General features: G+C 54.8%; 1 protein-coding gene across 1 annotated transcript in view; it reads right to left on the reverse strand.

Moving 5' to 3' along the window:
* Window positions 1–10,892: 10,892 nt before the first annotated feature.
* The window catches only part of KREMEN1 (kringle containing transmembrane protein 1), a 55,985-nt gene continuing 51,891 nt past the window's right edge, over window positions 10,893–14,986 (reverse strand). The window contains exon 9 of the mRNA XM_065904445.1: window positions 10,893–14,741. Within this exon, the coding sequence (XP_065760517.1) occupies window positions 14,573–14,741 (169 nt within the window). The 3' untranslated portion in view covers window positions 10,893–14,572. The remainder of the gene's footprint in view (window positions 14,742–14,986) is intronic.

The following is a 14,986-nucleotide window of genomic DNA, read 5'->3' on the forward strand; positions in this document are numbered from 1 at the left end:
TCCTTTGGGGCTTCCTCCTTTCATCCTCCCCTGCTGTTGTTGTTGTTGTTTAGTCGCTTCAGTCAAGTCTGACTCTTCTGTGACCCCATGGACTGTAGCCCACCAGATTCCTCTGTTCATGGGATTTCCCAGGCAAGAATACTGGGGTGGGTTGTCACTTCCTTCTCCAGGGGATCTTCCTGACCCAGGGATCGAACCAAGACTCCTGCATTGGCAGGTGGGTTCTTTACCTCTGAGCCACAGTGGAAAGCTGTTTCCTTGCTGATATCTTGACTATAACCTCGTGGGAGCCCCTAAACCAAAGCCACTCAACTCAGCTGCTCCTGAATCCTGAGGCAGGGAAACTGCTGATAACACCTTTTCATTGTTTTAAACTTCTCCACGACGGGACAGGTCATACAGCCGAGCATAACTCACAGAGGTGTGTAGTGCGGTGCCTGGTACTGTGTGTACTCAGCAAGCTATGAGTCATTCGTCTTCTTTGGAATCAGGCTGTGTATCGAGGTCGAGCTCACTGCACCAGGTTCTTCTTCGCTTAGGCTGTGGCCTGCTCTGGGTGACGCGGTGGAGGGCTGGTCCTGTCAGTTTGCCAGCTACGTCTGAAACTCTCTCTGACTGTAAGAGGATCCCCACCGCCACCATCCACAGCCGTTTCCCTTTTGGATTAGTTAACCAGTTTCCTGCTTTTGTAATGCCAGCAACACCAGGACTGGTTTTAAAAAAAACTGTACAGGTAGGCCTCCTTGAGTGTCTCTTGGTATATGAAGGTAGAGACTCCTAAAATTAGGATGAACCTTGCTCTAATCCCCCTATCTAATGCCCCCATTTCCCCATTTGGGCACCTGGACTTCATCCATTATCTGTTGCCTTCAACATCACATTGCAGGACTCCTCTGGCAATTCAGTGGTTAAGACTCTGTGCTTCTAATGTGGTGGGGGGCGGGGGGTGGGCAGGGGCAGGTTCCATTCCTGGTTGGGGAACTAAGATCCCATGTGCTACACAGCCAAAATAAATAAGAGGATCTTCTTATTTAAACAAAAAATCACATCTCTTAGAGAGTTCATCATTCTCAGTTTTTAAAAAAATCTCTCTGGCTAGCACCTTTTTCCTCCCAATCGGTAGAATCTGAAACCAGTCCATCCTAAATGTTTATACCTGAGAATGTTAAGTTACAAGACACACCTGAACCGACCACACCCCCACCCCCATCTGCCTCCAGTTCCACTTCTTGTTGCCTTGTTGTATGATCAGGCTGGAAAGTAGCCTCTGTCAGCAGCACCTCTGCCCTGGAGGCAGGGTCATCACGCCCATACCACTGGACATAGGGCTGGCTACACAATTTTGCGGGGCCCAATCCACAATGAAAATGTGGGGCTCCTTTGAAAATTATTAGGAATCTCCAGATGGCAACAGCAGAGCGGAGCACGGGCCCTTCTGAACGTGCGGCCCTGTGTCCCTGCAGTGAGCCTTCATGGGAAGCGGGCCCTGCTGGCACCAGCCGCCACCGTCTCAGAACTCCCTCCCTGGCGTCCTGGGCATGCTTCCCTCCTCTCCTCTCTTCCAGCTCCCCCTTGCATCCTCTTCTTTTCTGGAAAGCCGGCCAGGAGTCTTGGCTGGTGGGGCCTCCTCCGAACATCTTCGGGGCTCTAGGATTTCCCTTAACATTCATCTGGAAGATTCTGCCTCTCGCTCTGGCACCATCCTGTCCCTCTCCTGCTGTGGCTGGACTGATGTCAGGGACTTGAGCCACAAGGGCCTGATTGCAAATCAGGATCCTCTCTCCTTCCTACTTTTCCGCTGGTGTTTCTCATGCTAGGCCAGCCCACTTCTCCAGCCTCACTCTCTGTTGCTCCTCCTACATGCTGAGCAGCACTCACCCTGGACCTCCTTCAGATCTTGAGGCATTTCAGGCCCTGATACGACTGTGGGATTTTTGAATAGTTGTAGCAGAAACAGTGCCTTCGATGGACCTATTTCACGTCCCACGCTGACGCTCCTGCAGGACTACATTTCCCAGAAGGCCTTGCATCCAGCTGAGCCCATGTGACTAGTTATGGCCAATAGGATATGGGAGGAAGTGAAGTACAGTGAAGGGCTACTTTCCTGGGTCCCACCCATAAAATATCTCCTGGAGACCCGCTACCTACGCTGGCTCCCAGCACGGTTTGTTGACCTAAGGGTGCCTTGAATGCACATGATGCTGGAGCTAAAGATGGCAGCAGTCCATGACCAACTCTGCATCAAGAAGGAAACACCCTTAGACTGGGTGATGCCCTCCACCTAGACCAAAGACCCAGGCAATTTGGAAGGTCAGCTTTTGCCCCATTTTCTCCGTCCAGTGCTTGCCACCAGCTTCAGTTTTCTCAGGAAGCCCCATGGAGTCGTGTGAAGCGCTTGGGCTGTGGAGGCGAGGTCCTGGTGGCGACATAGGGGCATGAACTCTGCCTTCTGGTCCCCAGTTTCCCCCGTGGAGAGACGGAGGAGGCTGATCCTTTGAGATGCCCCCAGCCTCCCCTCAGAGGCTTCAGGATGTGGGGGCTGACCGCTGGCCCTCTCACTCCCTCTGGGTGCCTACCCCAGAGGTGGGTTTTTGAGTTCGGAGTTGTTTCCAGGGGTCTGAAAGACGATACTGTCCTTTGTGTTAACGAACCACAAACACATAGGGGTGACAGGATGTAACTTTGAAGTTGCAAAGCCCTGGGTTTCAGTCCCAGCTCTGCCCTCCAGTCACCAGGTCAATGACCTCAGGCAAGAGCTGCCTTCTGTCTGAAGAAGAGGACCTAACTAGCCAGGATTAAATGAGACCAGGGGAAAAAGAAGAAAAAAGCAGACTTGATTTCTCTGAGACTCAGTTTCCTCATCTGTGAAATGTGAATATAACCATGCCCACCCTAGTGGGTGGCTGGGAGGCTCAAATGAAATAATACAAAGTGTGTTGAGTTTAGCAGGGAGGCTGGTCCTCGGATGTTTAATCAGTGTCCACTGTTGACAGGACAAAGTACCTGATCTTCAGCAAATGTTAGCCTTGCTCCCCCCGCCTCTGTGTACACACCCAATATGAGGGGCCTCGCCCCCAAGTGGTTTGAGTGCTGTTGGTGCTCGAAGCCCTTCCCCTGGAGTAGGTGCTGCTGTATTGGGGGCTTTCTCTAGGGGTCAGTCCCTAGTGCCTAATTCAGAGTTTTAAAGATGTAGCCAGTGTCCTTTCCAGAGAGTGTTCCGAGGCCTCAAAAGCCCATCAAAAGCAAATTTATAGCAGAAGCCCACAACAGCCACCACCCCCACCCCTCAACCTGCTGCAGACCCGTTGGCGGAAGATCAGACACCCCAACTGCTGAGGGTTAATTACAAACTTGGCGCCCATCTGCTTGGGAGAACTTGCAAGAGTCTTTTTTCTCTTTCCAAAGGCATAAACATTTGTACTGCAAGTAGCCCAGGGGGCCTGGAGATGTTTATTTTGTAGTTAACAAAGAGAGGGAACTTTTGGCTTGCGAGCAGAGTGTTCTGCTGGCCCCAGGGAGAAGGAGGCTTTGGGGAGGCCCCCTACAGGAGCAGGTGCCTCTGGGGGTGGCTCAGGTCAGGGTGGGGGAAGGCCGGCAGCTGTCAGCCCAGCCTGGGGACCCCAGGTGACTTCCCCAGGTAGGAGATGTGCTGCTTCTCAGGGCTCAGTCTGTCCCAGCATTTTCACTCTTCAACAGAAGAAAGAAGTGCTTTCTTCTGAGTGGTGTGCCAGTGAGAGGCAAATGTTGCTCTTTGTGTTTTTTTACATTTTCCATTAAAAAAACAATGTGTTTTTTCCCCCCAAAAATTGCACATGTAATTCAAGAATATAAAAGATTCAAGTTACATATAAAAGCATCAAATAAAATGTGTTGAATGCTGACACAGCATTTCATAGTATGGATGTAGAATAACTCATCTGCTCACTTACCTGCTGAGGCAACGTGTTCTTTTTATAAGAAGACAAAGAGGATGCTCTTAAGTAAAGATCTTTCTCTTGTTGGGTCCCGTGGGGTCAGGGCTCAGAGGACTCGCCTTCTGGGGAGACAGCTTGAGAATCCAAGAGCTCCTAGGTGTCAGTCGTGAGAAAGTGTCCTGGATTAGTCTTCAGGGTTAGGGCCCAGAGCTCTGTGCCGGGGCTGCAGTTCAGCTGCAGCTCTCTAATCATACCACTTGGGGGCACTGCTGAGCAAGTCCGCACAGGGGTGGCTCTAGTCCGGAGAGCCAGGGCCGAGGAGGCAGCCTGCGGGCAGTGTGGAATGGGGAGCTGGGCCTCGGGGCTGGTCTGTCCGCTTGCCCACCTGGGGCCATAAGGGAAATAAAAGGACATCCAAGTTCTGCATTTGTTCCTGACCTGAACGTGGTGGTTTAGGCACGAAGTTGTGTCCGACTCTTGTGACCCCATGGACGGTAGCCCGCCAGGCTCCTCTGTCCATGGGATTTTCCAGGCAAGAATACTGGAGTGGGTTGCCATTTCCTGCTCCAGGGGATCTTATCGATGAACCCTGGGTTCTCCAGGGTTGCATGTGGATTCTTCACCGACTGAGCCACCAGGGAAGCTTCCTGACCTGAAGCAACAGATTAAAAAAAAGAAAAAAAATCCACTGCCGGCAAGGAGACCAGCAGAGAAGGGTATTTTCACCCAATAGATAATGTTGCTGAAAAGGTGGTGGTCAGCAGATAGTTTTACAAAATAGGGCCACATATTGAACATTTTGGGGGAAATGAGCTACTTAAAAGGAACTGAGTCAGGAGTCATTTTCTAAGGCGCGAACTACCCTTTCTCAGTGCATTGTGTGCTTGGAATTTGATAAACAGGGTTTCAGTCTCAGAGGCAGGGCGCGCCTGAAGTTCCCCTGCTGTCAGTGGTCCCCAGGAGGTCAGGCTGCAGAAACCTGAGTCCGCTCCTGTTTGCAGAGTCGGGACTGTGAACCAGGCCTTTGACATGCCGACCGTCTCCAGACCTATGTTGCTAGAGTGTCACTACCTTAGTTTACTGCCAGAACTGAATACTTTACCTTTATTACGGTATTTCACCTTCACAACAACTCTCTGAGAAACTACTGCTAGACCTGTTTTACAGATGAGTCAACTGAGGTTAGAAAGGTAATTTGCCTGAGGTCTGAGAGCAGGTTCCATGGCAGACCCCGCCTGAAACCTGGCCCCCACAGGTCCAGAGCTCACGGTCTTCATGCTCCTCTGATGAGGGGTCATGGCTTCCTCCGTGAAGCCCTGTGGTTTGGCTGTTACCTACATAGGTGTGGCAGCAAGCCCGTCTCCTCCCTGCACCCCTCAGGGGCTGCCTTCCTCAGGTTCAGCTTCTGGTCCCTGTCACACCAAACAAGATGGAGGTGCGGCCCCGGGTGTGTTTCTGGGGTGGAGGGCTCCCAAGCCTTGGGCCCAAGTTGCAAATGACTCAGTGGGGATGAAGTGGCTAAGGGCCAAGGGCCACCTGTGAAGTCAGTTCCCTGCCCTGAGAGCCAGCTGGGGAGGCATGGAGTCAGACAAAGGGAAACAGATTCTTTGCTGAAACCCTTTGCTAAGAGATTTGATGGCAGAGCTCCGTCAAGCAAGGCCACGTGCAAAAGGGCAGCCCTGGCTGCCTTGCGGGAATGAGAAGACCAGTTTCTAAGAGACTGGGGCTCCCTATGTGGGAAAGGGAAGTGATTTTAGCCCAGCAGTTGGCCAGGAGTCTGGTTCATGGTTCCAACTCATGGGCATTAGCAGAGGAGAACAAGGCATTGCTGAGGGTGGCAAATTGGTTATAATTAAGAGAACCTGGGAGAGCAAAACAATGCAAGGGCCACCAGCTGTCCTGGATCTGAGAATTCCTTCTCTGGAGGAGAGTAGTCGCTCCCCACCCACCCTGTAGGGCAGTCCATTCGAGCAGAGCCTCCCCCATCACCACCTCATGCTCCCAGGGACCTCCTCCTGCTCCGCACCAGCACCTTTTCCTTCCTGGACAATTTAAACTCACCCGGCTGGCTTGTCTCTCAGGAAAGCAAACAGGCTTGGGGACGGGTTCAAGTCCTGAAGCCTGTGCTTCCTGAGTGAGTTACGTAAACTCTCTGAGCCTCAGTGTCCTCATCTGACAGACAAGGATGATAAGAAGGCCTAACCCATCCAGCCGCTTTACCCTATGGCCCACAAGCTAAGAACATGTGTAAATTGTCAGGGGAGAATCAAAAGACGTGTGACAGTTATATAAAATCCAGGTTTCAGAGTCCATAAATGAAGTTTTATTGGCACGTAACCTGCCATTTGTTTATACAGTGAGTCTCCTACTTATACGACTGAGTTTTGTTCTGAGGGTGCGTTCCTAAGTCCAACGAAGTTAGCCTTGGTACCCAGCTAAGACAACTGGTTATATAGTACTGTATGGTAATAGGTTTATAATACTTTCCACATAAATAATACATACATAAAAAACAAACTCACAAAATAAAACATTAAAAAAATAATTTTATTTATTTATGTTTGGCTGGGTCTTCATTGCTGTGCAGGCTTTTGTCTAGCTGCAGAGTGGGGACTTCTCATTGTGGTTGCTTCTCCTGTTGCAGTGCGTGGGGTCTAGAGTGAGTGGGCTTCAGTGGTTGTGGCTCCCGGGATCTAGAGCAGAGGCTCAGCAGTTGTGGCTCACGGCCTTAGCTGCCCTGCGGCATGCGGGATCTTCCTGGACCAGGGACGGAACCCGTGTCTCCTGCATTGGCAGGTGAATTCTTTACCACTGAGCCACCAGGGAAGCCCAAGAAAACATTATTTTATTTTACAGGACAGTATCTTGAAAAGTGTAGTAGTATAAGTACCATAGTTGGTATACAGGGGCTGGCATGTGCATTTCCATCTTTAAAAGCTTGCAACTTGAAGGTTCATGTGTAGGGGACTTTCTGTTTATCGTCTGTGGCTGCGAGGGGTGGGCCTTGGTGCCTGCCTCCCGCTGCCAATTCCCTACCCCCTCACAGAGTCACCCAAGGCTTGAGGACTTGCAGTGCTGGGGTCCTTGGGGGTCCCTGGGGATGGGGATGGGGATCCCAGTGGATGCTGCCCCCAACCACTGCAGGCAGAGGTGAGGTGTGACAGAGATCAGAGACTGTAGGAGCCAGGAAAGGTAAAATAGTTACTATTCAGCAATGCAGGAGACCTGGTTTGATCCCTGGGTTGAGAAGATCCCCTGGTGAAAGGAATGCCTATCCACTCCAGTATTCTTACCTGGAGAACTCCACAGACAGAGGAGCCTGGTAGGCCCCAGTCATGGGGTCGCAAAGAACCAGACATGACTAAGCGACTTTCATTTTCATTTAGCCCTTTGCAGAAAAACTTGGTCAACCCCTGGCATGAGCACCTGACCCTGGATGACCGGTTACCATTATTATTCTTCTCTTGGTTGGTTTTAACTTTCAGGTACCCCTTGCTTTTGGCTTAATGGAGAGACTATGAACCTGAAGTCCTTGGAAGGGTTTTTGGGGGTGTCTCTGAATCTCCAGAGAATTTGTTTTTTTGTAGGCGAGGTCTTTTGGGGAGGGGCTTCATGACATTCATCTGATTCCTGAAGGAGTCTGTGTTCTCAAACAGGTAAAGAAGCATAGGTTTGATGCCTTCCCTTATTGCAGGCACTGATCTGTACTTTTCTCTGGGCTGTTTGGAGGCAACATGGATGATACTTGGGGGAGATTTTGGAAGGCCGAGGGGCCTCCCTCAGATACCCATGCCCCTGCCCAGGTGGGAGGGGCCTGCAGAGCACCAGGAACCAAGAGCCCTGGCTCTGCAGTCAGCAGACAGGGGTTCAATCCCGGCCTTGCCCTCCACTGGCCAAGCCTCGGCTCCCAGGCTGGGCTGGCCCCAGGAGGACGCAGAGGGCTGACCACAGTGTGTCTGGCACACAAGGTACCACAAAAAGGGTACCTGCTCTTACTATTACCATCATCAGCATCCCTGGACATTCAGAAGCTTCCCTCAGCTCACCTGGAGCCCATGAAAAGCTGCCCCGTGTCTGGCTAACAGGAGGTTTGAATTCCCACTGCTCTTGATTTGACTTTATCTTTGGTACCAGCAACTAAAGTGAGTTCATGAGACATATTCACACGGTCAGTCTGCCAAACAGCAGGCCCCCAATTCTGCTTTTTCAGAAGTTCAGTGGCTTCCTTCGAACAGGGACAATAATAGACATTTCCTGAGAGTGAAATAAGAGATTGGAAGGTTCTCTGTTGCAAGAAGCTTGGCTGTTTCAGATTCTTCTGTTGTCTTTTTTCCCCACCTGAGGAGTTACTCTGGACCTCGAGCTTGGATCTGCTTTCCCTCTAAAATGCTTCTCTGTGCAGCCAGGTTCCTTGGCCCAGTCATCCACAGCAGGCAGGCTCATTCCAGGGCCCGGTGACCACCTCTGAGAGGGCTGAGGGAATCCTCGGCGACAGGCTTGTCCTGGAGACCGGCCTCCGCACACAGGCTGGTCCACAGCCAGGCCAGCCCGGTGCTGTCTGCGCCTAGTTGCCGGGCGTGGTCCCATTCAGCAGGGGCCCAGTGGCTCCAGACAACAGCTGGAGACCAGGAAGGGAGACTTCCAGCTACAAGCAAATGTTGCTGCTTCTTGAGGTTGAAATGTTCTCTCCCCAAAGTGCCCCTTTCAGCCAAGCAAAAACAATCCCCCACGGGGACCCGACCCTGCCACAGAGGAACAAAGGCATCCCAGTTCTCTGTGTTCCAGAGACCGTCTGCAGCTTCAGGCACGCACAGCCCCGTGGGGAGAGGGGATGGTCATGTGATCGCCAAGCTTGAGGACAAGGTCGGCCTTGTCCAGGCCTTTCGTCTCTGGAGGAAGGCCCTTGGTTGCCTGACAGAGGATGAGGCTGACGCTGCCCTGGTGCCAGCTCCCGGGTGGGCGGCTTTTAGTGTCCCATCTTGCAGGTTCAGAACAAGGAGACGAGGTCAAGGTCAGCAGTCCCCCGGGTCCACTCAGATGGGCTGGAACAGGGGGCTCCTCCTGGCTCTGCTTCAGGCAGGACAGGTGCATGCGTCTGTTTATTTTTCTGTTGCAGGCGGATCCGTCTCTAAGAAGTTCACCAGCAAGGCCACTCCATTTGCTCTCCAACAGCCATTAAAAATTTTAGTATTTTCCTTCAGGGCCAGGCAAGAGTTTCTGGGAAAGGCAGAAGGAGAGCTCAGAGAAGACGGACGCTCAGGTGACACTGGCCTCTGAGGTGTCGGCCGAGGTCGGGGGTGGGGGGTGTGAAACAGCCATGTCAAAGCAGTGCCTTCCGGAGAAGCTTCTGGAATGACTGCTATGCCCTGCGCTTCTCTGTCCCTCGATGAATCTCTGGAGTGATACAGCCTTCTAAGTTGAGGAAGCAGTACTCTGTGGACGGCAGAGGAAGAGGCCAGGGGAACTTAAGGCCGCTGTCTGTGAGTGGACAGTTCCTTTCAGAGGAGAAGGTGACTATTGACCAAACTTCTCAAATGAGGTAAAAATGTATTCGGATTTCAGTGAGCGCCAGCATCAGTCAGGGGCTTCCCGGAGAGTCTGGTGGGTCTGGGGTAGGGCCCAGGAACCTGCATTTCGAACTAGCACACCAGGGGTTCTCAGGCCAGTGGTCGAGGCGGGAGTCTGAGAAGCATGTCTGCGTCTAAGGTGGTGGTGCTGGAGGCTTTGCCCGGCCAATCGCCTCCTGAGGATTTGTACCTGGGGAATTACAGAACCAACGGCAGCCTGCTCCAGGCAGGTCGGAAGCTTGGCTTCTGGGGCCTGCTCCTGCCCGCTGGCCAGCCCCCTGCCCCAGTCCTGCCCAGGCTCCCCCCCATCTGTCTGAGTGTGTCCGAGACACTGTCCTCAGCTGCTCCTGCCCAGACACACCCCAGGGATGTCAGCTGTGCCTCTGCTTTCATGGGCTGCAGCCCCCAGTCCTGACCCTCCCTGGGCCTCAGGCCACCTGTCCTGGGTCTAACAGTTCGGCCTCCACATCCCATGGGGGCCTCCCTCGACTCAGCCCGACAGAGCTCTGCACGTTTCCTCTCTTTTTATGTCCTTTACCGCAGAGACTGGCCTCTCTCTCCTCGGCAGCCGGGTCAGGACACTTGGGCAGCACCTTGTTCTTCACCTACCAGCTGCATTCCAGAACAGGGAGCAGCTACTGCTTATTGAAAACATACCACAGGCAACAACTCATCACGACCAGGTGACCTGAGTGCTGTAACCGCCCTCACCTGAAAGGTGATGTGGCAAGTGGGAGGACTGGGGGTGAGCCGGGCCCCGTGGAGGCGGCCGGCTCTCTCTCTCAGGCTCTCCCCTCCCACCACAGCGCGGCTCTGGGAGCCCCGATAGGCCCTCGGCATCTCTGACTGGCCTCCTCACCCTTGGTTTAACCTCACTCCGACCACTTCGCTGAATGCAAGTGGGAAATGCTTCTCAACTGGGAACCTGACGTCGCTCCTCCACGGAAATCCTTTACAGGCTCCCTGTTCTATACCCCCAGCCTCACAGCTGGGTCCCACAGGCGGACGCTCGGCTTCCTCGGGACCCGCTGAAAGTGGCTTTGGGGCGCGCAGCCCTCACAGGAGAGGGCAACTCACACCCAAGCTTCTTCCCTGCTATTACAGAGGAAGGGGTGGTGGGGGGGAAGGGGAGAGGAAGTGCCAGCTGCCCGGAAAGGCGGGGGGATCGTGTGGACCTCCTGAGCCAGGGGAGCTGCGTGTCTTGCAGGGGCAGACACTGGACTGACCGGCCTGAGGCCACCTCAGACCTGGGGGTGTGGGATCCCAACTCTGCAGACCTCCCCAGTCGGAGATCGGCTGCGGGTCAGAGGCACAGGCCCAGGGTGAGCCCGTGGGCCCCTAGCACGGCAATGTCCCGGCCACGGGCTTGGGAGCCGCCCGTACACACAACAACCCTGGGCCCGTCGCGGTTTCTACAACAATGAGAATATTTATTTTCTCCAGACGGTAAAAATAACATTTTTCTCTCTTTTGTAAAAGTTAAGTACCATTACATTCCATTTTCTTAAATAACAAAATCCTAAAAATATATATTAAATTGTATACAGTGCGTCACACTTCATCTTATATTTTAAAATACATGATGTTTCTATTTTATTCTCAAAGTTGCATATTCAGAGCATATTTACAGGTAAAGCCTTCTCATCCAGAGTCAGCAGCCCCTTGGGAAGGTGAGAGGGTGTGGGCGGTCCTGACGCCAGGAGGACCCCGGGGCAGCAGCCCCCAACCTCGACCATGTGCTCCTGGCGACACATCCCTTCCAAAGCAGCAGACTGGCCTGGACTTTCCCCCACACCCCACTGCTGCCCCGTTGAGTGTGTTCAACTCAGCAAGACGGGAACCTGGGAGATGGGCCCCCCGGGGTCTGCAGGCTGAGGGTGAGGCCCCGTCCCCCTGAGCTGGCCAGCCTGAGGGGAGGCAGCTGCGGCTGGAAGAGAAACACCCTGCACCAGGGCGGCTAAGCTGAGAGCCCCAGCCAGGAGGTAGAACAGTGAGGAAGGTAAACGAGACACCAGAGGAAACAATCAGAAGGTTAAACATTCCCAAGGTGGCAGCAAAAGCAGACATCAAACAGCAAGGGAGACTGGAAACCAAGAGGGCCGCAGTGCAGGGCTGTGGGCTGCGGGCTGCGGGCCGGCCAGGCTCGACGGGAGGCCAGGGTGCGGTCAGGTCAGGGGCCGACCTCAGAGGCACCTGCAAGTGCTTGGGAAGACTGGAGTGCCAGAACTCACAGGGGCGTGGTGACTCTGGGGTCAAGACGACCTGGCTGGACATGGAGCAGGTCCGACCACTCCTGCCATGGGCTGACAATGGGCAGGGTGCGGGGGGGGGGGGGGGGGCGCAGGTGCTTCCTGTGCAGGCCCCCGCCGCCTCCCCCCGGTTTTGGCAGAAGGGCCAGGACAGCTGCGCCTGCAAGTGCTCTGATCTCTGTGGGTTTCTGGCCGACTGGAGTCTTGAGCTACAGCCCACACCTCAGAAGTTACCTCGCTCAGGCCCAGAAAGAGGGGGCCTCAACCCTGTTCTGATGTGCAGACACCTGGGTTCATTCCCCTTCCTTCTCTGTTCTGTGAGCCACTGGCCACTCAGGGAAGAACAGGAGCCCCCTGAGCCTTCTCCAGGGGCCAAGAGGCCAGGTTCCCTGGCTGGCCAGAGTGGGGCGTGGGCTGAGGTGGGGGCCTGGGTCCCAGCAGCACCCGATCACCGCAGGGCAGGGATGCTTTGATCCACGGGGTCCCCTGGGCCCCTACGCTTCCTCTTACCTAAGCCCGTGTGATCTGTCGTGTGCTTTTCTCAGGGTCACCCTTTCCAGTCCCCTCCAACCCCTACTTTCTCGCCTCTTAAGTGGTTTCTTAGCAGATCAAGTGCTGGTCCCCTGGGTGTTCCTAGGTGTAAACACCTCCCCTCTTCTGGGACAGTTTGTGTCTCAAGTGTTTACTTAGGTGCAGGGGGCCCCTCTGGGCAGGTGGCTGATAGGTTCCAGCCAAGGCCATGGCCAGGTCAGGCTTACAGACTTCGGCCTGGGACAGTTTATGGCCCTCTCCCCCTGTGCCATCCTGAGGCCAGTGTGGGTTTCCAGGGCTGCTCCCGGGATGGTAAGTGGATCCTGGGTCACTGGGCTGCACCCGAGGTGGCAGGAAGGATAGCCCTGGGCTTCCAGCACCTTGGGGATCTCTGAGAAAGGGCTCCTCCGGCTGCTCGGACACACAGTGACCTGAAGTCACCAGGTGTGACGACAGCAGGTGGGCCCCCAGGGCGCACCAGGGCCGGGGACCAGAGGGAGCCCGCGGCTTGCAGCAACTGCTCCTGGTCGGGCGGAGCCTCCCGGCTGCAATTCCACACTCCCTCTGAGCTGCTCAGGGACCTAGTGACCGCACACACCTGACACTTGTGTCTGAGAGGAGATTCCACAAAGGCCAGGAATAGTTTGGAGGGGAGACTGCACATGTCATACATCCCAGTGGTCCTTGCACGTGGCAGGCCTGTATCCAGACCCTGGGGGCCGGCAGACAGCTGCTCTGGGGGGGAACTGCCTTTCCAGATCAAAGCCTCCCCCAGGGCCTTGGGCAGCGCCCCCACCCTCCTGCGGGCTTGCTGCGTCTCCCACTCTAACTCTCCCCCCGCCAGCTCCCAGCATCTCTCTGGCCTCTGGGGTCACCTCCCAGCGGCCCCATGAGGCCTTCTGTCTTTCTGGGAGCCGGGTGTATTTGGCTGCCAGTGTGGCAGACCCCCAGGGAAGGCCAAGCGAGCAGCAGCCCGGGGTCTGGGGGAGGGGGGCAGAGTACCCAAACAGGGAGCGATGGGGCCCGAGGCCTACGAGGCCTGAGTGCCTACAGGGGAGCCTTGCTCTGAGAAAGGCCAGGCCGGCCCGCGGGGCCCGGGCCCTCCTCCCAGCTGCTGTGAGGGATGGCACCGACTCTACCACCCACAGCCACTGCAGCTGCAGCTCTCCATCTCCGGAGGCCTCTCCCGGAGGGGCTCCGGTTCCCACGCCCTCCCTCCGCACTCTGCACACCGCTCTCTGAGGCTCCCCTCTGGGTCGGGGTTGGGGGGTGGTGGTGCAGGGGATGTGGGACCAGGGACAAGAGCCCTCTCTTTCCCCGCTGAGCCATTCCAAAGCCCATCCTGTCCCCATAAGAAGGGGCATGGAGACCACTGAATGCCCAGGCCATGGGAATTTCTCATCCTCTTTTAAAAGGAGGGACAGTTAAAGGAGGGATTGCTGGTGCCCGGGGTCACAAGACGCTGCCTGGATGCTCTGCCATATACACTGTTCTGAACAGAGAGGCAGCTTAGGAGTCAACAGATGGGGCTTGGCTTGGGCTCCACGGAACCTCAAGCTGCTCAGGGACGAGGCCAGCAAACCCAATGAGGAGTTACTGAGCACCTGGAAAAGCTTTCGGTGAAGTCTGCTGCGTGAATAGATGACTGGACATTTCCTATGACCATCCCTCAAACCTGTCTACTGGTCACCAAGCTGCACAAAGAAGCAACAGAAAGTAGCCGCGTGTGAAGGTGTCAGGTTTGACCTGACGGCCTTCCAGGTTGGAGGAGGCCCATTCTTGCCCAGAGCCCAGAGCCAGCGCAGAGCATGGGCCTTCATCATGCGTGGGGCGGCTGACGCCCGGGAGTACCGGACCAGGCTACCCCTCGGGAGAGCCTCAGAACTCTCTCTGCCTGACCTGTTCCAAAGCAGAAAGATCAGGAGAAAGCCATCTGTGCATGGACAAAACTGGGAAGAAGCGCTACCTACCCACTACCTGACAGCTGTCTAGAATGTACCTGAGCCCCATGCCTGACAATCACCCCGTCACCTCAGCCCCTGTTGTCCCAACCCCCCGCTCCTAGACGAGAGTGAGATGCAGGGGGCACAGACCGGGACCTGAGTCTCTCTCCTGAGTGTGGTGATGAAGCAGGCTGAATCCAGGCCAAGTGGCCCCCGAGTCAGGCACCCACACAGTCGGAAGACTGCTGCCCTGGAGGAGGCCAAAGGCGAGGCGGGGAAGAGTCTGTGGAAGGAAACCACGGGAGAGGCGGTCCCCAGGGGCCTCGAGTGCAGAGGGATCTCATGTCCTTGGCATGGAGGGGGAACTCTTAGTCACTCACAAGAGGATTACGGTCGTCTGGTTGACTCTGACACTTGAGCTTCTTCTTAAAGATGGAAATCGAAGTAGAAGGCTCATAAAAAATGCTCCAAATTTCCCCCGACGTCCCTGGTTGATGACAATCCCTAAGGTCCCCCGAGGCAGGAACGCGATGGGATCTGTCAAACAAAAATATCTTAATTTTTCAAGTAGAACAGAGCTAAGCGTCCAAAGCAACCTACCATTTCATGAGATACCTGCACCTATAGAATAGGATACTCAGTGAGGAGGCCTGGGGAAACCTAGGAGCTGCCATGAGAGACTGGAGGGATCGCCGGGCGAGTGACCCAAATCCCACGGGATGGCAGTGCAGTGCGGCAGGTCCCAGCTCAGAGTAATGAAGGACCTTCTAGCTGGCAGGGTT

This window comes from Muntiacus reevesi, chromosome 13, assembly GCF_963930625.1.
Source record: "Muntiacus reevesi chromosome 13, mMunRee1.1, whole genome shotgun sequence".
In the NCBI taxonomy this organism is placed as follows: domain Eukaryota; kingdom Metazoa; phylum Chordata; class Mammalia; order Artiodactyla; family Cervidae; genus Muntiacus; species Muntiacus reevesi.